This window comes from Sus scrofa, chromosome 18, assembly GCF_000003025.6.
Source record: "Sus scrofa isolate TJ Tabasco breed Duroc chromosome 18, Sscrofa11.1, whole genome shotgun sequence".
Lineage (NCBI taxonomy): Eukaryota > Metazoa > Chordata > Mammalia > Artiodactyla > Suidae > Sus > Sus scrofa.
In genome coordinates this window covers 30,040,062-30,061,984 of record NC_010460.4, presented here as the reverse complement: position 1 = coordinate 30,061,984, position 21,923 = coordinate 30,040,062, and the positions used below count along the sequence as shown (strand labels likewise).

Sequence of the window (21,923 nt, the reverse complement as noted above, 5' to 3'; positions counted from 1 at the left end):
AAAGAAAGTAAAAAACCACCCACATGAGAGAAAATATTTGAAAATCATTTACTCACAGGGGCTTTTATCCAATATATGTAAAGAATTCTTACAACTCAATAATAAAAAAAATGGAGAGAACCCAATTTAAAAATGGGCAAAGAATCTGAATAGACATTTCTCCAAAGAAGATTTACAAATAGCCAATAAGCACATGAAAAAATGCTAAACATCTTTATTCATTAGGGAAATGTAAATCCAAACCACAACGACCTCACGCACACAGTAGGTTGACTATAACTAAAAGACAAATAATAAAAAGTATAGATGAGAAGGTGGAGAAATTGCAACTTTAATGCATTTCTGGTAGGAATGTAAAATTAATTGTGCAGTCATTTTGGAAAACAATTTGGCAGTTCTTTAAAATGTTAAACATAAATCTCCTATGTGATCAAGCAATTAGACATCTTGGTCTACCCAAGTGAAACGTAAAAAAAATCTCCACATAAAAACTTACACATGTATATTATGGCAGCATTATTCAAAATAGCTAAAAAGTAGAAGCAATCCAAATGTCCATCAATCCATAAAATGAAATGTGTTCATACAATGAAATATTTGCTAATAAAAAAGAATGAAGAACAAAATTCTGATACCTGCTCTAATATGGATAAAACTTGAAAACACTATGCTAAGACAAAGCCTATCACAAAAGACTATATATTGTATGAATTCATTTAAATGAAATGATGAGACTAGAAAAATAGTAGAAAGCACTGTAGTTGTTTCCCAGAGTTGGGAAAAAGGGTATAGTAAGGAGTGACTATTAATAGTTACAGTGTTTCTGAGGAAGAATGATGAGAATATTGTATAATTAGACTGTGGTGATATTTGCATATTCTAAAAAAATTGAATTGTACATTTTAAGTGGACGAACTGAATGGTGTATGAATTACAGCTCAATGATGCTATTCTTTTAATGTCCATCTCATTATTTTCTCACAAAGAAATATTGTACCTACAAGGTCTCAAACACACACACACACACACACTCACACATCCTGGGGGTTGCCTCAAGGATACCAACTTTTTTATAAGGAAGTATCAAAAATCTGTGGAATACATGTCAGCAATATTCTTTAAATCCACTCTACTCTTCTACATGCCCATTGCTCTTGCCTCAGTTGAGTAGGTCATAGTTTACTGTTTAAATAATCATAGCAACCTCCAAGAAGTTCTTACTATTAGCCACAAGTCTCTGCTCTCTTCAGATAAGCTACTCACTACCTATACACTGGTTTTCCTAAAGCATGCTCTTATAGATATTTCAGAGTTCCCACATAGCCCCTAGAATTAAGTCCAAAATCTTTAGCATAGATTCAAGGTACTTTTCAATCTGATCTCATAGAGCAAATTAGCCTAATATCCCCACGACTTTCCAACCAGTACTTAGTACTCAAAGTAATTGTTTAAGCAACTTGCTGCTATTTGAACTTAGTATGCTCTTTATGCCTCAGTAACTTTATATAATACAACCTCTCCACCTTTCACCTTTCCTGTCTGATTAGATTAATGTTTACTTATCAGTCAAGCCCCAAATTTAAATGCCACCTTTTCTATGAAGTCTTCTAGGAGACCCCACCCCACCCCTGGGCATATTTAATTGCTCCTTTCTTCTGTTTGGAAAGAATTTTATTCATATCTTCATTACAGATTGAATACTTTTGTATTGTTATTATTTATTAACACATTTTTCTCCCCTAGTAGACTGTGAGCTTAATGATGACACCTTTGATTTTCTAATCCATCCATAAGAATGTTTGTTATATCAGGAAATGCTTAGCTAATACTCATTATAGCATGGGATGTATACAAAAGTAATGAGTGTGTCTGCATACACATTCTCTTCACAGTAAGCAGACAATTTAACCTTCAGAAACAAATCCTCCAAAAGCCTCACTCCTAAATTTACTATTTCACCCAGATTTAGCTTAGCCTATTAGAGCTAGGAGGACTTTTTGCTAGATTAACTTGATAAACTAAAGTCAAAAGATGCTAAGTATCTTTAAAACTCTAAAATTTTAAGTCCAAGAAAATTTTAACTCAATATGGGAAATACTTGGCCAAAATTATTTACTAACAAATCATTAATTAAACAAAATGAAAAGGTAGATTCTATTACTGATGAGAAAAAATGAGTATCTTCTTCATTTAAAATCTAACGTATCATTATGATCTAAAGCAGAAAGAAAACATGCTAAATTAAACACTGTCTACCAGGAAAACTACAACCAAACTTGTAAATTCATGGATTTATTAGAGTGAATCATAATGATCGTAAACATAATGATTTCCAACAATATGCTCATATGAATTAGTGATGTCAATTTTTTTTTGTTGGCAAACTGTATTCTCAATAGACACATGCCAGGTAATTGGTACAGATTTCATTATCATGAGAATAATGCAATTGTGTATAAACATATACATATATGTTTCTAGTCAATCTCATCTCCATCAATCATTTTTAATACATTTTTTTTGATAGGCAAGAAATAGATTTATTTAGGTAAGACATTTGAGAGAGCTACAAGCAGGCAGGCAAGGAGGATCTGCCAATACATTTTAATAGATGTTTAATTAATGGGAATCCCAAAGCTAAATGCCTAACTCAATCAATCTCATATTCAGTATTTGACTACAATTTGTATTAAAAGTTTGAGAGAAACTTGACTGAAAGATTAATAACAAAAGGCTTATTTACCAGTAAACCACCCTTTCAAAAAGGGCAACATAATAAATCTTGAAAATATAAAAGCTTTTAATAAAATTCTAGTTCAAAATTTGCAACTAAGTTTTTAGTTAGGAAAAAATGATCACATTAATCACTATGAAAATGTTTGAAATTTTAAATGATAAACATTAGATGTATTAATTAGTTTTAAATTCTGATATTTGCAATAGCATAATGATATCTAATTTATAAAATTGAGATGGACTCTACCAGTATGACAATATAAATTAACTGCAATGCTAAGCTCAAGGACTTTGGAGAGATTAATAAAAAAGATATTTAAATATAAAAATGAAAAAACAAATTTTACCCTGACTTATATAATGACCACATAAAATTAAATAAAATAACAAAGCATAAATCTTGAAAATATATACATATCTTGTGCACAATATAAATTCTTATAAATCTACTAAGTTAAAAGATTCAGAACTTAGAAATTTCCCAGAAAACTTTCCACTTTTTCTCCCATTATGATCTAAAGTAAGTAATCAAAGGAAATAAAAATTCTGCAAATTTATAATTCAAAAATATAAGAAAGCATCTACAGTTACATGCTTAGACTGACAAAACTCTCTGTGTCTTTGTGTGCATATGCCAATAATTCAATTTCATTTAAATTAATATGCAGAGTATAAATCTTTCACCAGAAATTCAAACATCAAACATTCAAAGAGAAATACACATACCTGCCCACACCAACCATATTCCAGCATTGTAGAGTTGGAGAATTTAAGGCTTTCAAGATTCTGAGTATGTGTGTAAAAGCTGTTGATTCATTTAGAAGAAATCTGTTATTTTCCCTCCTCAAAGAGTGGTTACCAACTACAACTTCTTACTTAACCATCAACACTGCTACAATCCAAGCTTTGTTGTAATGTTGTACTCTTACAGCTAAAAACCTGTTGATAATGAACCTGAACCCATTATTTTGAGTCAATGAATTGAAAGAAATAGGGCAAAGAATGAAAGCCACAGGGCCAATTACGAGCATTCTTTGATGTATTACTTGCTAGCACCCACCATATCACTTTGTGTCTTTGTCTTGATCCCCTCTGTTACTCATTAATTATTCTGGAAGGGTTAAAGTTCAGAGAGCTAATTGCACAAACCGTCTTTCTTGGTAGGGATTCTCCCTACTCTGACACTTTCCCCAACTGTGCCCAGCCACCTTGTATTATGCCAATTAACCCAATTCTTGGCATTTTTGCTTGGCCTTCCAGCATCTTTTCAGGCTTTGCTAAAATATTTTTACTGGGTTACCTACAGAATAAACCAAGTAACTTTAAGATCTGATTAAAACATTTCAGCATATAATCTTCCATAGACTTCTAATGATACAAGTAAATTCTCTTCTGTACTGTCATAAATCCACTGTTTATAACAAATAACAGTACTTTAACAAGTTGCTGAACATTTAGCAATAGTATTTACTCTACTTTCTAAAGTGAGTCACAGCCATTCTAATAAAAATGACTTTTTACACATTTGTCAGCCAAGATCTGATCTGAGATTTGGTTTTGACATGGCATATTATATTTTCACAAGGTAAGAGCTAACCCCAATGTTATCAGGGTTTTTAAAGAAATTATCTCTTGTGAGTCTACCCAGCTTCTGGAAATTTTCAATATTTGACCATTATTATAATTCTGAAAGAGAATTCCAAAATAAACAATCCTACCCAGTGTTTCCTGGGTATGCCTTATACATCTTTACATGTTTTCAAAATCTTCAAGAATCCATTGCTTTTCAAGTATCAGTTTCAATAGGTATCTTACAGTTGTTTGAAGGTTTCTATTTCAGAGCTTAGCACTAATTAAGTACTCCATTAACTTTCAATGACTGTAGTTGTTTTCATTGATTAGTAATTAATTGAACAGCTACTACATATCCAGCATTTGCTGGCTGCTGTGGATAAATAATGAAGTAGTTTAAGGGTCTCTGCTCTCAAAGAACTTCGGGTTAATGGGGTTGTCAAAATTTCAACAGAATAACAAATGCTAACATAAATACTAACAAACAGAAGCTGACTTAAAGAAGAAAGCCCACTGACAAACCGGACAATTAACTTGAGTGAAAAGAAGCTAGGCATGCAAAGAGCAGGGCAGATGGAACAGCATATGTAAAAGCTCCTCATTAGAGGTAATCAAACTAAGTTTAAAGAACTGTTAAACCAGTTTTTAGTATAAAGAGAGAAAGAATGATTGGGGACTGAAGTAGGAAAATAGGAACCAGATTATACAAAGTGTTTTAGACTATGATAAGAAATTATATTTTATTTAAGGGAGAATGTATATGATGTGATTATTTTTTATACTACTGAAAAGAATACAACACAGAGTTTTTAAACTAAAAGAAAGCAAAGCCAGAGATCAGCTTTTGAGTAGAAATTCCATAAATTTTAAATTATTTCTGTGAGAGAGAACATTCTTTACACATACCCATAAAACTTACTTAAGCTAACTTGATTCCATTTGCTAGTCTCCATTAAATAGATGATAGAATCCCATACTCTACAAAGCAATTATGTCCAAAGAATAGGCCAATAACTTCTTGGCTTAAATAAAATATGTTTAAAAACCCAAAGTATATAATTGTTGAGTAATATTTTTAAGTTGGTTTACAGATTTTATTAAGTGTCATAAAAATAAAATAAGCCCAAGATGAAGCCAAAATGAAATTATTAGTGCCAGTGAAGTTAGACCAATTATTCATTCAAAGTTATATAGTTGTCACTGTTACCTGCAACTGTATATGTATTTGGTTAGTTCATTCGCAGTGCTATAAATGACAGAACTTTTTAGATTGACCTTTTGATAAAGCTAAACAAAAATAACCAACCATGATTCTAAAGTTAATAAATGTATCTTTTTAACCTCTCTTTCATAAGATGCTCTAACATTAACATTAGGATGGCAAAAATAGTTCCATGAATTAATTGACTCTTACATAACATCTGCAAAAATACATCTTTCAGAGCCTGTGGCTTGCCTATTCCTCATTTTTAGAATGCCAATTATTCTCTTTTAAATTTAACTTCTTTCACTCATGATTAATTAAAATACTAAGCTATTTTTCTTTTTTTTTTTTTTTTTTTTTTTTGTCTTTTTGCTATTTATTGGGCCGCTCCCGCGGCATATGGAGGTTCCAGGCTAGGGGTCGAATTGGAGCTGTAGCCCCCCACCTACGCCAGAGCCACAGCAACACGGGATCCAAGCCGCGTCTGCAACCTACACCACAGCTCACGGCAACGCTGGATCGTTAACCCACTGAGCAAGCGCAGGGACCGAACCCGCAACCTCATGGTTCCTAGTCAGATTCGTTAACCACTGCGCCACGACGGGAACTCCTAAGCTATTTTTCTTAATACAAATGAAAGGTAAATGATAGTTTTAAAAAGTACTTTCATTCTAATGATTTTTCTCTCTTAACATTCCATACCTGAAATAAGGAGGATGCTCTAGATTGATGTTAGCACCTCCCGCTAAATCCCTTCCACCCCCTACAGAATTCAAGGAACTTCATTCCAAACCCCTTCTTCTCTCCTGGCACAGTTTATCAAACTAAATATTTCTCCCTCTCTATTTCTGGCTAGTCACATCATGGGCACTATCCTAAAATAATGATGCCACATTTAGGAGCAGAGAAATTGAACAAGACCAACTCCAAATGACCATTCACTTGTTCTTGTCTTCATTTTTTAAGGTCTTGACTGCTTTATGATTATCCTTCACAATGTTTCCCAACTTGTAATGCTATAAGACACAATGAATTTATTGCTAACAATATGCAATGATTTGTTAGCAAATGCAGGGTAACAATATCAATACTTCAAGAAAGTTGGATTTTACCTTCAAGGATCAGATTCTAGAAGAATGATAATTCAGTATTCCATAGGAAAAAGAGAAAGCAGAATATTCTGCCAGCTCACAATTCCAAATTTCCCTCTCCTGCTTATTATAAACAGTTAGTAAACTGCTTGCACTGAAATAGATTGGAAACTATATAATTATGTAATTTCTGTCTCTACATTTGCTTCCTCATATCTCACAGATATTCTTCTGACATATTCCCTTCAGGATCTATGTGAAAATGCCAGATATTTTAGAAGAAGCGAAGTAATATCATTAAAGCAGCAACAATAACATTGGAACTATTTTCCATTGGTAAATTCATTAACTACCTGACTTAATCTGCCACTATTTGAACCATCACTGGGAATTTTACAGCAAAACTCTTTGGTATATGATTCACAATCAGTTAGAGGTCAAGGGAGAGAAGGCATCTCAGCCAATGTTAAAAACTTCCATACCTTCAATTCAAACCCTTGGGTTCCAAATTTTTACCAATAAAATTGTTCTTAAAAAATATTTATTCAATATAAATTATATTTAAAATGATGTTTAACTATTGTACTAGACCATTTCATATATCACATAGAATTATTTCACTTTTAAGGGACTGTTTCAGGTGAAAATTAAAAAATAAAAACTGTTGTATTAATGTTAAGGACCTCCAAAACATGTATCCTATCAAAATAGAATGTCTGGAATACTAAAAATGCTAAAAATATATGTATATGACTAGAATTACCTGTGATATATCCTACTTTTCATTCCTAAACTGCCAATTGTATACAATAAAAGATCATAAATTTATATTCCTTTACTAATTCTCCAAAGCATGTAAAGTTTTGACCCATGAACTTTAAGACTGCTTACAAAGTGAACTTCAAATATTATCAGATATTTCTCCTTTTCTACAAATTGTGTACTCAGCAACATTTCATTGACATTCTTTTCTTAACAGCACCCTCTCCAAACTAGTAATGGTTTGAAGGGTACATGAGGTGAAAAGTATCTTTGAGAACATTTTAAGCTCCTTCCCAATGAGAGAAAGAAAAACAGAACCTCGAATAATTCATGAAAAGGAAAATCTTCCAATCTGCAATTAAATGACATTGGTAACAGAGATCTGAAACTTATTCTGCTTTTGAATCAATCCAATAGTTTAAGTGTTTTTTTTAATCTTAAATTGTAAATCACCACATTCTAACATGTTAACATGTTAATTAACATGTTAATTTCTGTTGATCATTCTTCCTTTGAAATAATGTGGGGATAAGATTATTTTCTCCGTATAACAATCCTTAAAAAAAATGCTATGATAGTGTTCCCACCATGGCGCATTGGAAACAAATCTGACTAGAAACCTTGAGGTTGTGGGTTCAATCCCTGGCCTCGCTCAGTGGTTTAAGGATTCGACGTTGCTGTGAGCTGTGGTGTAGGTCGCAGATGCAGCTCGAATCTGGTATTGCTGTGGCTGTAGCACATTGCTGTGTCTGTGGCATAGGCCAGCAGCTGTAGCTCTGGTTAGACGCTAGCCTGGGGACCTTCATATGCCATGGGTGTGGCCCTAAAAAGCAAAAAAAAAGAAAGAAAAGAAAAATGCTATGACAATTCCCTTAAATCCAGTTTTTGAGTTACCATACTTACTTCTTCATCAATCTTTGTATGACTTTATGGTCAAGTTCTTCATGATCTATTTCACCTCAGAGCTTTTGCATCTGCTATTCCCTCTGACAAGAGCACTACTTCCTCACCCCTTACTCTCCAAGGCACCTAGTTCTCATTTACCAGATTTTAACCTAGGGATAACTTTCATTGGGAAGATTTCTCTCATGCTCTTAAAAAATGACCACCTCACCTTTACCCACAGTGTTGCTATTGATCTGTGTGCTGATCCATTATGGAACTTTTCATACTCCCTTTTTTCTCTGTCTTTCCAAGCAGACTGCCAGCTCTCCAGTGATAGGAACTGCCATAATCACTGATACATCTCCAAAACTGAGCACATGATAGAAGTCAGCTAAATATTTGTGACACAATTGGAAAACTAAAGAATGAGGTAGGATAGTGAACATCTGTGTTCCTGAGTTTCTTATATATAAAGAGGAAATCAGACGAGTATCTACTTACTGAGTTTATTAAAAAGATCAACTAAGTCAATATATATAAAAATCTTAGAAAAGTCTCTGGTACATAGGAACATTTTGATAAATTTGGGTTTTTTTGTGGTCAACTAGAACCCCTTTCTTTTTCACATAAGTTAATATTAAACTGTGTCTACACAATTTTGTACTTACAGTGCTGATTTTAAAAATATAATTCAAAAACTTAACATCTATATTGGTGAATTTCCATCTTGGCCAATTTTCCAGATAACTGAAATATGTATGCATTTAGTATTTTCTCCTAAAATATGAATAATAGAAACATAGATATAATATACATCGCATACATATACATGTATGCAATATATGTGGATACCCACACAGAAACAAAGATAGAGAGACAGAGAAATGTAAGAAGGAGGGAGAAAATGGAACAAACACAGAGAGGGAGATTTATTAGTTAAATATAAGGAGTGTTGACACAGTAAACCTTGGATTTAAGCCTCAGTTCTTGTGCCTAATGATCACGCCTCAGTTCTTGTGCCTAATGATCGTACAAACTTGGGAAAGTGATTACTTCCTCCATTATTGATCTCTTTGTTGTAGATGGTCAGCCAACTCTAAACTCTCCACACCACAGTGCATCACCAGATTAATACTGATGACTTTGGCTTATATTTGCCTAAATCTATCGTAACTGGAAACAATCTCTAGCCTCTGAACTATAATTACTCTATAGCATTTATCATAGAGAAGCTTGAAGCATATTTGATGAATAGTGAGTATCATACTTGGTCCTGAAAATTTGATACATAAAAAGAAGAAAATAAGTAACACTGAAAAGATGTCAGTGAGCTAGATTGCTTCAGGCCTTGAATATGAGGTAAAGAGTGTACACTTATTTTGAAGAGTAGTCAATGATACTTTTTAATGGAAGAATGATACAACTGGACCTCTACTTTAGGAATGTCATGTGTCACTATATGCAAGATGATGGGAAGGGGTTGATTTTTAAGACCATTTAAAAGTTTTTATAGTGGCCTGAACAAGAGGTTAGCCAAAATTGTTTACTGCACCACCATTAGGTATAAATCACAATCATTGACATTGATGGGGATATAATGATAAAATATACATTAGCCGTGTAGGTTAAAAAAAATAAGAGAAATGAGGAATATAGATTTCTATTTTTAAATTCTGATAGAAGGCAGCTATGGCTGCTCTTAAAATAGAAATTCAAGTGATGATTTAGGCAAAGAGATAGTAATTCCCACTGAGAGTGAAAAAGACTGGAAAGTATCTCTGAAGAAGGATAATTGAAACTGGGCCTTAAGGTAAGTAGATGTCGACCACTAGCTATGGGAGAAGAAGTACACAAGTAAGAATGTGTGGCGAAGCTGATTTTAAAAGGGAGAGGGTAAGTCCTTCTCTTTCTTTTAAAGTAGTGCTGTTCCAGGAGCCAACATTCCTGGAAATTTCAGGGAATACCCATGTCAAGATTTGGATCACATAAATCCATACCTCTTGGAAGAAGTTGCTAACTTCAGAGGAGCCAGCATGGCTTTGCCCAGATGTCAAGGTTGCTGGTCTTCAAAGTGAGCTCTTACAACTGGGGGAAGTAGAAAGCACTAGAATTTTTTCTACTGTTTTTTTTTTTTTCTCAATGATAAAAATACAAAACTATTTTTATCTGAAAAATATATTGGTACAGTATTATCCCTATATTTTTTTAATGTAATAAGCAGTTATTCTAGAAATCTAAATTGAGGACTTAAAAGAAAATACACAGAAATATTCTTTCTTCCAAGACTTTGTGCATAAAAAAAATTCCTCTAGGAAAATCCATCATATAGTTCAGAATTGTGTAAAGAACATCAAATAATATAGTGAGAAATAGTGTTAGCATCAAAAGTGGTCTTTTAAAAATCTTACAGGTTAGACTATTCAGAGCTTTTGGTTTTGTGGCAAAACCTATTAAATAATGTAAGATCCTATATAAAAATAAAGACCAATAAATTATTGGTCCTGCCTTTCACACAGAAATTTAGGATTGTATTTTCCTGCAATTTGCTTTTCCTTGAGTTAGGTCATCACTAACAAGAGATTCTTAACACAGTCAATTCATAAGTATTTGTAATGTCTCTGCCATTAGAAAATCAGTATTATTTATATACAAAATCTGTCCATGGGAGAATAAGACCAGAGACTAAAATCCTATGTAGACAAAGATATTTGGCTTCCAAATGGATGTCAAAATTGACTGAGTTGCATTCTAAATGGAAAAACACCTTTAATATGAATTTAAAAAATAAATATAAATAGGAGTTCCCATCATGGTGCAGAGGAAACGAATCCCACTAGAACCAGGAGGTTGTGGGTTTGATCCCTGGCTCATTCAGTGGGTCAAGGATCTGGTGTTGGGGTGAACTGTGGTGTAGGTTGCAGACACGGCTTGGATCCTGCATTGCTGTGGCTCTGGCGTAGCCGGCAGCTGTAGCTCCAATTGGACCCCTAGCCTGGGAACCTCCACATGCTGAGGGTGTGGCCCTAAAAAGCAATACATAAATAAATAAATAAAATAAAAAATAAAAAATAAAAATAAGAACACTAATCCCTTAACCCAATATGCAGAATCATTCAAGATTGAAAATATTCCTCATTCCAAACTGCTCTTTTTATAAATTTGTCTGTTTAGTTGTATAGGAAAAAATTAAATTGTCCAGTTACACATACCAATGAAAAAATAATTTCATTACTACCAAAAAAAAAAAAAACAAAAAAAGGCAATTGGACATATATTCATATATTCATCCCCTTTAACCATTAAGCACTAAACTGGCCCAAATGAATTTCTGAAAGGAAAAGAAAAAAAGCTTCTAGCCTAGAATCTAGATGCCAAATTTAGCTTAGAACAAATTTTTACACTGACACAGTGTTTGCTCTGGAAAGTTGTGTTTTAATGGAAACACTGTCAGACTTTTGTCTTTAGTAGAGCTACTGGACCCATAAAGACATAATTTAAACTTCCAAACACAGGGGTCTTTTTTACCTACTAACCGTCCTTTCGGAGATCAGATCTCATCCCAATATCTCCAGTGAATTGCCCTGTGAACTCAGAAAGCACTCTTTCACACTGCCCTAGGTTCAAGTGGAAAGAATATATGGCACAATTTACACATTACTTTGGGTTCTTATATTTTTCTGACTTTAATATTAGTTACAACTTGAACTTTACCTGACAAAGCCTGCAGAATCCTTTCAATTAGCTTTAACAGGATTAAAACACTGCCCTGGAACTGCAGATTTTAATAGCTAAAAATCTTGGCAAATACATCTTTCATGTTTCTACTAATTCCAAATAAATATATTACCTGAGGCAAAATAAGCATAATCATATATTTTAGCATTTTAATTTTGAGCTAAGATATTTCTTTCCCATTATGGTAAAATTTTAAAACCAACGTTTAAAAAGAAGGATGTGTGTGTGTGTGTGTTTATGAACTGAAGTTTTACTCAATATATATATTCTTTCTTGGTAGTATTCTTCTGACTTAAAATCAGAGCCATGACTAAAAGAGATACTCACCATCTTAATAATCTTTAATAAAATTAAGTTGGGCAATCTCCACCAAGTAAACATGATGGTCACTACTGCTATCTTTACCCATATTTTTTAATGTAAAAAATATACATCACTTCAAAAGTCACTGAGAAATTGTCAAATTGGATCTCTAATCCTGTGTCCAAAAAGTATACTACAAAACGAGTATGATCATTATTATATAACCAGCTAACTTCCACAGCTTCTACAAACAAAAAGCAAGTTAGATTAACAAACTGCCCCACCAAATGCCCTTACAGCAATTTAAAACAGTCCTAAGAAAGAATAATCATTCTTAACAAAGGTAAAAGAATTTGCATACCTTTCTTTGGCTCATTTATTCACCCAATTAACATTTACTGAGTACCTATTGAGTTAGTACATCTGCAGATGAGTACTTTGATATTTCAAAGAAAGCAGTAGACTTGGACCTTGTCCTCAAGGGAAATTTTCCTGGTAAGAGAGGAGACGTGACTTCCATGAGACCAGAAGATGATACATAAACTCTACAGTGTGGTCTATAGAAAATACATACTTAAAAATGGAAAGTAAAAGAATAATCTACAGATATATTCGTACAAGAGGCTTCATTTTTTGTTTTTTAAAGCAAAAGAGAATTTCTCAAGGACACATATATGAGGAAGAGAGATCATAAAGTCACAAGGCAACAAAATGAGCAAAAAAGGGCTCTAAGAAGAAAAATAAGAATGCAAAATTTGACTTTGTATACTGAAGATTAAATTTACCTAGTCTACAATTTAATAATGACTTACCCTGCTATCTTGCTATGTGGTTTTTGAGTGGGTTTGCTTTTGTTTTCTGTTTCTTTTGTTTGTTTAATTTTATTGCTTTGTCATTTTGCTCTTACCAAATGCATACATATTCTCTTTGTGATTTCATATTCCATGCTCTTTTTCCTCACATCTGTTTATGCCCAAAATAATCTCTCACTTTTTATAGAAAAACCTCTACTTTCTCCCTAACTATTATAACCTCATTGATTTTTGAAGCTCTAAAAGTGAAATGAGTCTAAGCGAATGTTAGGAAAATGTATGCTGAGGTAGATATACCTTAGGAAATACACAAGCTCTAATAGTTTGTTATAGACATAACCATTCCCAGAAGAAAGTCAGTATCAGAAATTTAGTTATGTTCACCTATTTCATCTTCCTAAGATGCCAGATTTTTAAAGATAGTTGCAAAACATAGAGTGTTGTTGTTTTGTTTAGTTTTCCTTTTTTTTCTGGGCTGTACAAGTGAGATGAGTTTATGAAAGCAAACACTACAAGAACAATTTGAAAGGATAAGGAACACATTTAAAAACCACTGAGATAGTTTGGAGACCAAAAAAATTACATATGAGGTTGTTTGTTTGTTTTTACAACCGCACTTGCAGCATATGGAAGTTCCCAGGCTAGAAGTGGAGTCAAATCAGAGCTGCCACAACCTATGCCACAGCCAAGGCAACACCAGATCTGACCTGCATCTGTGACCTATGCCACAGCTTGCAAGCAATGCCAGATCCTTAACCCACTGAGTGAGGTCAGGGATCAAACCTGCATCCTCACAGAGACAATGTGGGGATCTTATCCTCTGAGCCACAACCGGAACTCCCAAATAATATATGAGCTAGTTTAAAATACACTAAGGAGGTTAAATAATCTTGATTCCTGAATGTGAGATTATAAACAGTACAGAGAATTTGCCCCAACATCTGGTAACCTGAATAATTTTATAAAAATCAGAACTGGTTTGAAGTCAGATGGTTAAGACCAACTGCTGTGAATGTGATTACTTTTTTCTCATTATACCTAGGACTAGACTAGACTTCAGGTTTTTTAAGTACCACCACATAAAGACAAATGCATTTTTTAAAATTAAATTAGAATACGAGTTCCCATCATGGTGCAGCAGAAACAAATCCAATTAGGAACCATGAGGTTGTGGGTTCGATCCCTGGCCTCACTCAGTGGGTTAAGAAACTGGCATTGTTGTGTGCTGTGGTGTAGGTTGGGGACACGGTTTGGATCTGGCATTGCTGTGGCTGTGGTGTAGGTCAGTGGTTGTAGCACCAATTTGACCCCTAGCCTGGGAACCTCCATATGCCTTGGGTGCTGCCCTAAAAAGACAAAAAGAAAAAAAAATTAGAACACATTTTCATAGGGATGTAGTAGCTTTACAGATTACCAAACTTGTAGATGGTTTTCCTCTACTCTTATTTTTTATTCAGTGGTCAATTTACTGTTCATTATTTTAATAGCGCCAGTATTATAGAATGAGCTCACCACACCTAACCTTTATCCTATAAATTGAAGTTAAATTGCTAACTCCAGTCAGATGCTAATTAAACTGACTATCACTGATTTTATGTAGCACATTGTGCTTTAAATATATATGCCTGGGATACCCAGCAGATGAATTGCTACTTATAGATACTAATAATGAGGATGTTGGTTATTTTTTCAACTTTAATTAACAGGTGTAATACCCACTTGCAAAGATATCATTAAATTGTATCCAAGATTTATAGAATTTATAATACAGAGTTGGTTACTTAATATTCCTTTTAGAGGTTGACCTTTTCAAAATGCAATTTAATATTTAACCATAAAACCACTGAATTTTCAAAACTTTGTTGCCTTAGCTCACCTCAAAACCCACTTTCTCTGTGAAGTGTCTCTGTTTTATTAAAATGAAAAACATTTCACTAATACCTCTAAACCAACTGCAAAAACAAGACATAAGTAAGTGTGTAACTTCTGGTTTCTGGTCCAATATAAGAAGCTCAGAAATAGTCACTCCATCCTAAAAACTTGTGAAAAGTGAACAAACTGAAAAATCAACAACTTTTCTTAAAACTCTCAGAAAAATGAAGTCACAAGGCGAACTCTTGCCCCCTAAATTGGAGAGATGGACAGGCAGATACAGAGAATCACAACTTACTCAAGCAGAACTCCATAAGCAGAAACCTCCTTGGGAACGAGTAGCATGGTAGAAAAACCTAAACTGTAATTGATGAATTGCTGGAAGCTCAGGGAGGACATGAAGAAGACTAAAAGGCCCAAGGGTACCCGGACATATGTAATTTCCCACTCCCATGAGTTTTACCTTCAGGAACTCTTCTAAGTTCTCATGATGAATAATCAGAGAAAAATTCCCTCCTGTCTCTGGCCAAAGGATGTGAATAGTAGCCATTTTTAAATACACTAGAGATTTCTTTTATTCCTAATAAGACCTTCCCTCAGAAGAAACTGTTTTATCAGATCCTAACCTACTGGGAGAAGTAAATATACAACTTCAGCCCCACCTATCCATCTTGTCCCACCTAGAGTATATGGAAGTGGGGATTAAGAAAGTAAGAAGGTTAAATATGCCATTTGCAGCAACATGGATGGAACTAGAGACTCTCATACTAAGTGAAGTAAGTCAGAAAGAGAAAGACAAATACCATATGATACCACTTATATCTGGAATCTAATATACAGCACAGAAGAACCTTTCCACAGAAAAGAAATCCATGGACTTGGAGAACAGACCTGTGGTTGCCAAGGGGGAGGGGGAGGGAGTGGGATGGACTGGGAGTTTTGGGTTAATAGATGCAAATTACTGCATATGGACTGGATAAGCAATGAGATCCTGCTGTATAGCACAGGGAACTATATCTAGTCACTTGTGATGGAACATGATGGAAAATAATATAAGAAAAATAATATATATATGTGTGTGCATGCATGTGTGTGTGTGTGTGAGAGAGAGAGAGACTGGGTCACTTTGCTGTACAGTATAAATTGAAGGAACACTGTAAACCAACTATAATAAAAAATAAAAATCATAAAATAAAAACATAAAAATATACATAAATAAAAATAACAAAGAAAGAAGTTCACAGTCCAGAGGCTTAATCTCACCAAAAGACTGGACTTAATCACAGACTATAGAATGTTTCCCTTACTCCCACAACTTACCACTATATTGCTAAAGACCTTTTATAGCAGATACTTTCACACAATATATCATGTCCACTTTTCAACAAAAAAATTATAAGGCATATTAAAAGGTGAAAAACACAGTTTGAGGCAATTAAACAAGTGTCAGAATAGAATAAAATATGGCAGGGATGTTGCAATTATAAGGCCAGGAATTAAAAAAAAAAAAAAGCTGTGATTTAACATGCTTAGGGCTTTAATAGAAGAAGTATGCAACATATAAGAACACATAGATAATATATAAACAGGTGGAAATCATTTTAAAAAAGAATGAAAAAGAAATGTTAGAAATCAAAAACATTGTAATAGAAGTGAAGAAAATCTTTGATAGGCTTATTAGTATACTGGACATAACCAAGGAAAGAATCTCCGAGTTTTAAGGATATGACAATAGAAACTTCCAAAGGTGAAAAGGAAAGCAGACAAAGACTGAAACAAGCAGAACAGAATATTCAAGAATTATGGGACAACTATAAATGTTGTAAGATAACACATAATGGGAATACCAGAAGGAGAAGAAAGAGAAAGAGGGACAGAAGAAATATTTGAAGCAATAACGATTGCGAATTTCCTCAAATTAGTGTCAGACACCAAACCGCATATCCAGGAAGCTCAAAGAATATCAAGCAGGTAAATGCTTAAAAGACTACAACGAGGCATATCATGTTCAAACATTAGAAAATCAATGGAAAAAAAAAAAAAAACTTGAAAGAAGTTAGAGAACAGAAACACCTTACCTATAGAGGAACAAAAATAAGATTTACAAGAACTTCTTAGAAAAAAATGCAAGCAAAAAAAGTATGGAGTAAAATATTCAAAGTATTAGGAGTAAAAAAAAAAAAAAAAAAACTACCAGCCTTAGAATCCCGTACTCTGTGAAATTATCATTTAAAGTGAAGGGGAAATAAATATTTTTTCTCAGACAAGCAAAAATTGAGGGAATTTTTGGCCAAGAGACCTGCCTTGCAAGAAATGTAAGAAATTCTTTTTTTGTTTGTTTTTTCTTGCTAGGGTTGCACCTGTGGCATATGGAAGTTCCCGGCTAGGGTCAAATTGAAGCTGAGGCTGCTGGCCTATGCCACCACAGCCGTAGCAATGCCGGATCTGAGACTCATCTGTGACCTATGACACAGCTTGAAGCAATGCCCAGCTCTTACTGAGCAAGGCAAGGGATCAAGTCCACAACTACATGGACAATATATTGGAGTCTTAACCTACTGAGCCACAACAGGAACTCCAAGAAATTAATAGAGAAGGAAAATGATATAGGGTCAGAAACTCAAATCTACATAAAGAAAGAGAATAAGAATTAAGTGAAAGTAAAATAAAGCATTTGTTTTTCTTTTTGTGTGTGTGATTGGCTTTTTTAAAAGATTTTCCATTTTATTAAAGTATAGTTGATTTACAGTGTTGTGCCAATTTCTGCTACACAGCAAAGTGACCCAGTCATATATGTATACACATTCTTTTTCCCAATTATCTTCTATCATGTTCTATCCCAAGGGATTGTGTATAGTTCCCTGTGTTACACAGTAGGATTTCATTGCTCATTCATTCTAAAAGTAATAGTTTGTGTCTGGAGTTCCCGTGGTGGCGCATGGTTAACGAATCTGACTAGGAACCATGAGGTTGCAGGTTCGGTCCCTGCCCTTGCTCAGTGGGTTAATGATCTGGCATTGCCATGAGCTGTGGTGTAGGTTGCAGACGCGGCTCGGATCCCGTGTTGCTGTGGCTGTGGTGTAGGCTGGCAGCTACAGCTCTGATTCGACCCCTAGCCGGGGAACCTCCATATGCCGGGAGCGGCCCAAGAAATAGCAAAAAGACAAAAAAAAAATAAATAAAAAATAAAAGTAATAGTTTGTGTCTACTAATACCAAACTTCCAGTCCATCCCACTCCCTCCCCCAACCCTCTTGGCAATCACAAATCTATTCTCTTTGTCTGTGAGTCTGTTTCTGTTTTGTAGATAGGGTCATTTTTGCCATATTTTAGATTCCACATATAAGTGATATCAGATGGTATTTGTCTTTTTCTTTCTGACTCCCCTTAGTATAATAAGCTCTAGTTGCATACATTTTGCTGCAAATGTCATTATTTCATTCTTTTTTGTTGCTGCTTAATATTCCATTATCTATTTTTTTAATCCATTCATCTGTCATGTTTTTCTTATTCTTAATTGATCTAACTGAAAATATTTATTCAAAATATATTAAGAAGTGTATATTCATGTGTATGTTTAAGTAAAATGGTTGACAGCAATGACACAAAGAATAAGAGGAATTAGAATTATTTTGCTATTATAAGGTACTTTCATTACTGTGAAGCAATATAGTGTTATTTGAAGAAAATGAACTAGGGAATTCCTGTGGTGGCACAGTGGTAACAAACCCAACTAGTATTCATGAGGACATGGGTTTGATCCCTGGCCTTGCTCAGTGGGTAAGGATATAGCATTGCTGTGAGCTGTGGTGTAGGTCGCAGACAAGGCTTGGATTCCGCATTGCTGTGGCTGTGGTATAGGCCGACAGCTTCAGTTCCATATGCCGTGGGTGTCGCCCTAAAAAGACCAAAAAAAAAAAAAAAAAGAATAAGAAAATGAACTTGGATTACTTGTAAATGCATATTGTGAACTCTAGGTCAAAAATTAAAATTATTTTTTTCAAAAGTATAATCGATAAGCTAAAAAAGAAGATAAAATAGAATCACATAAGATGCTCAGTGATAACCACAAGACAGAAAAAGAGTGAAAGGCAAAAACAGAAACAATGAACAAGGGCAGCAAAGAGAAAACAGTAACAGATATGGTAAATATTTATCTAACCACATCAGCAATCACTTTGAATGTCAGTGATCTATATGCCTCAATTAAAAAACAAAGGTTGTCAAAGTGGATAAAAAAATAAGACCCAAGTGGAGTTCCCATTGTGATGCAGTGGAAATAAATCCGACTAGGAACTATGATCCCTGGCCTTGGTCAGTGGGTTAAGGATCTGGTATTGCTGTGAGATGTGATGTAGGTCGCAGATGCAGCTCAGATCCCGCTTTGCTATGGCTGTGGTGTAGGCCAGCAGCAACAGCTCTGATTAGACTCCTAGCCTGGGAACCCCCATAGGCCGCAGGTGCGGCCCTCAAAAGACAAAAAAGATCTAACTATATGTTGTCTATAAGAAACTCACTTTAAATATAAAGATTACACATTTTAATCTGTAAGATATAGATTAAAAATAAATGAATGGAGAAAGATATACGATACTGACACTACTCAATAGAAAGTGGGAGTAGCTATATTAATATTTGACAAAGAGAACTTCAGTCAAAGGAAGCTATCAGAGATGAAGAGAGGCATTACATGATGAGAAAAGAGTCAACTCTCCAAGAAGATGTAATGACCCTTAACATGCATGCATGCACCTAACTAGAATACATGAGGCAAAACTGATAGAATTTGAAGGAGAAATAGGCATCTAGTATTATAGTTGCAAACTTTAACACCCTTCTATCAGAAGTGGAAAGACCTAGCAGGCACAAAATCACCAAGGACATAGTTGGACGAAAAAATACTATCCATCAACTGGATATAATTAGCATCTATGGCCTCCTCCATTCAACAATAGCAAGATGCATATTTTTCGCAAGCTTACATGGAAAAATTCACCAATATTCTGGGCCATAAAGCATATCTTAACAAGTTTAAAAGAATAGAAATCATACAGTATATTTTCTCAAATCACAGGAAATTTAAATTAGAAATCATATAAGAAAGCATGGAACTCTCAAATATTTGGAGATTAAACAACATACTTCTAAACAATACATGAGTCAAAAAGGAAAATGCAGGAGCAACTAAAAAATATTTTAAACTAAATGAAAACTAAAACACAACAAAATTTTGGGAATGCAGTGAAAGCAGTGCTGAGAGGGAAGTGTATAGCACTGAATGAGTAGGCTAAAAAGAAAAAAATCTAAAATCAATAATCTAAGATTCCACACTAAGGAATCTGAAAAAGAGTAAATTAAATTCAAAGTAAATAATTATAAAAAAAAACAATAAATTACAGCAGAAATCAATAAAATTGAAAACAGGAAATCAATAGAGAAAATTTACAAAAGCAAAAGCCGGTTCTCTGAAAATGTCAATAAAATCAATAGTGAGTCTAAGGAGAAAGACACAAATTATTAATATCAGAAATGAAGGAGGGACATCACTAAAGAGTCCATAGACATAAAAAGATAATAAAGGATATTATAAACAACTCTATGCTCACAAATTTAACCTAGATTAAATGGACCAATTTCTTGAAAAGCATAATTTGCCAAAACTCACACAGAAAAGCACAGACAGGAGTTCCCATCATGGCTCACTGGAAAGGAATCTGACCAGCATCCATGAGGACTCAGGTTCAATCCTGGGCCTCGCTTGGTGGGATAAGGATCTAGTGTTGCTGTGGCTGTGGTGTAGGCCAGTGGCTACAGCTCCAATTCCATCCCAAGCCTGGGAACCTCCAGATGCCATGGGTGTGGGCCTAAAAAGATTTTTAGAAAAAGAAAAAAAAAAAAGCACAGACAATCTGAATGTGCATATATGTATTTTTTTAAATGTGTCAATAATTAATAATCTTCCTAAACAGAAAGCACAAAATACTTATTGTATGAGCCCAGCATTACTCAAAGACAATACAAGAAAGAAAACTAGAGACAAACAACACTTATGAAAATAAATGAAAAATTGTTCAAAAAAATATTAGCAAATAGAACCCAATCACACTAAGCCTGGCTCAGTTACCTCCTGCTTTTAGAACCCTGCTATGTATGAAAAAGCCAAGTTACCCTACTAGGGACAAATGGTCCAGCAGACAGCCAAAACCAAGAATTTTGAGTGAGGCTGTCTTTCTTAGACAATTGATCCTCAGGATAGTCATCAGGTAGTACGCAAAGGAATCACTGAAATGAACTGCCCATATCTGCTGACCCAGAAAATCACAAAGAGGTAAAATAGTTGTTTTAGGTCACTAATTTTCATATTAGTAGGTATCGCCACAACACATAATGGAGATAGCTTATTATTACTAAATATTTAAATCTTAAACATAAACTTGAGTAAATGGGTTGATTCAATTACATAACTGAGTACTTTCACATCAACTCTAATTCTGAAAACCCTTCATAATTATACATTCTAACTTTTTAAAATCTGAAGATATTATGAGATGATATGTTCATGCTATAGTGAGAATCACTGAAGAGAATAATAGTATCAATGTAGATGGTGTGGAAAATTGAATTAAATGTGAACTTATTAAGAACTTACCTTACATAGTGTATTTTTAATATGCCAATAATGATTTTGGCTTCAAATTCTGTCTGAGTTTTGAACATCACATGACTAAAAATCAATAAATTCAGAAACTTTACCAACTATAGCTTTACACAAAGATTCAAGTCTTGAACCATTTTGGACTGGGGACTGTTTTCCTTATCATCTTTGAAGTAGTTTAAAAAAGAAGAACCAATTGCCAAACATAAAGATCAACAATCTAAAAAGATTAAAATGCTCATCTGTCATTGTAATTTTGCCAAATAATGTTATTAAGTGTAAATTGTGAAATTTATT

At 34.1% G+C, this 21,923-nt stretch overlaps 1 protein-coding gene across 1 annotated transcript in view; it reads right to left on the bottom strand.

Moving 5' to 3' along the window:
• Nucleotides 1-21,923, bottom strand: part of TFEC (transcription factor EC) — a 279,833-nt gene that overhangs the window by 198,242 nt on the left and 59,668 nt on the right. The window contains 1 exon segment of the mRNA XM_013990837.2: nucleotides 12,650-12,780. Coding sequence (XP_013846291.2) covers nucleotides 12,650-12,664 — 15 coding nt within the window. The 5' untranslated portion in view covers nucleotides 12,665-12,780.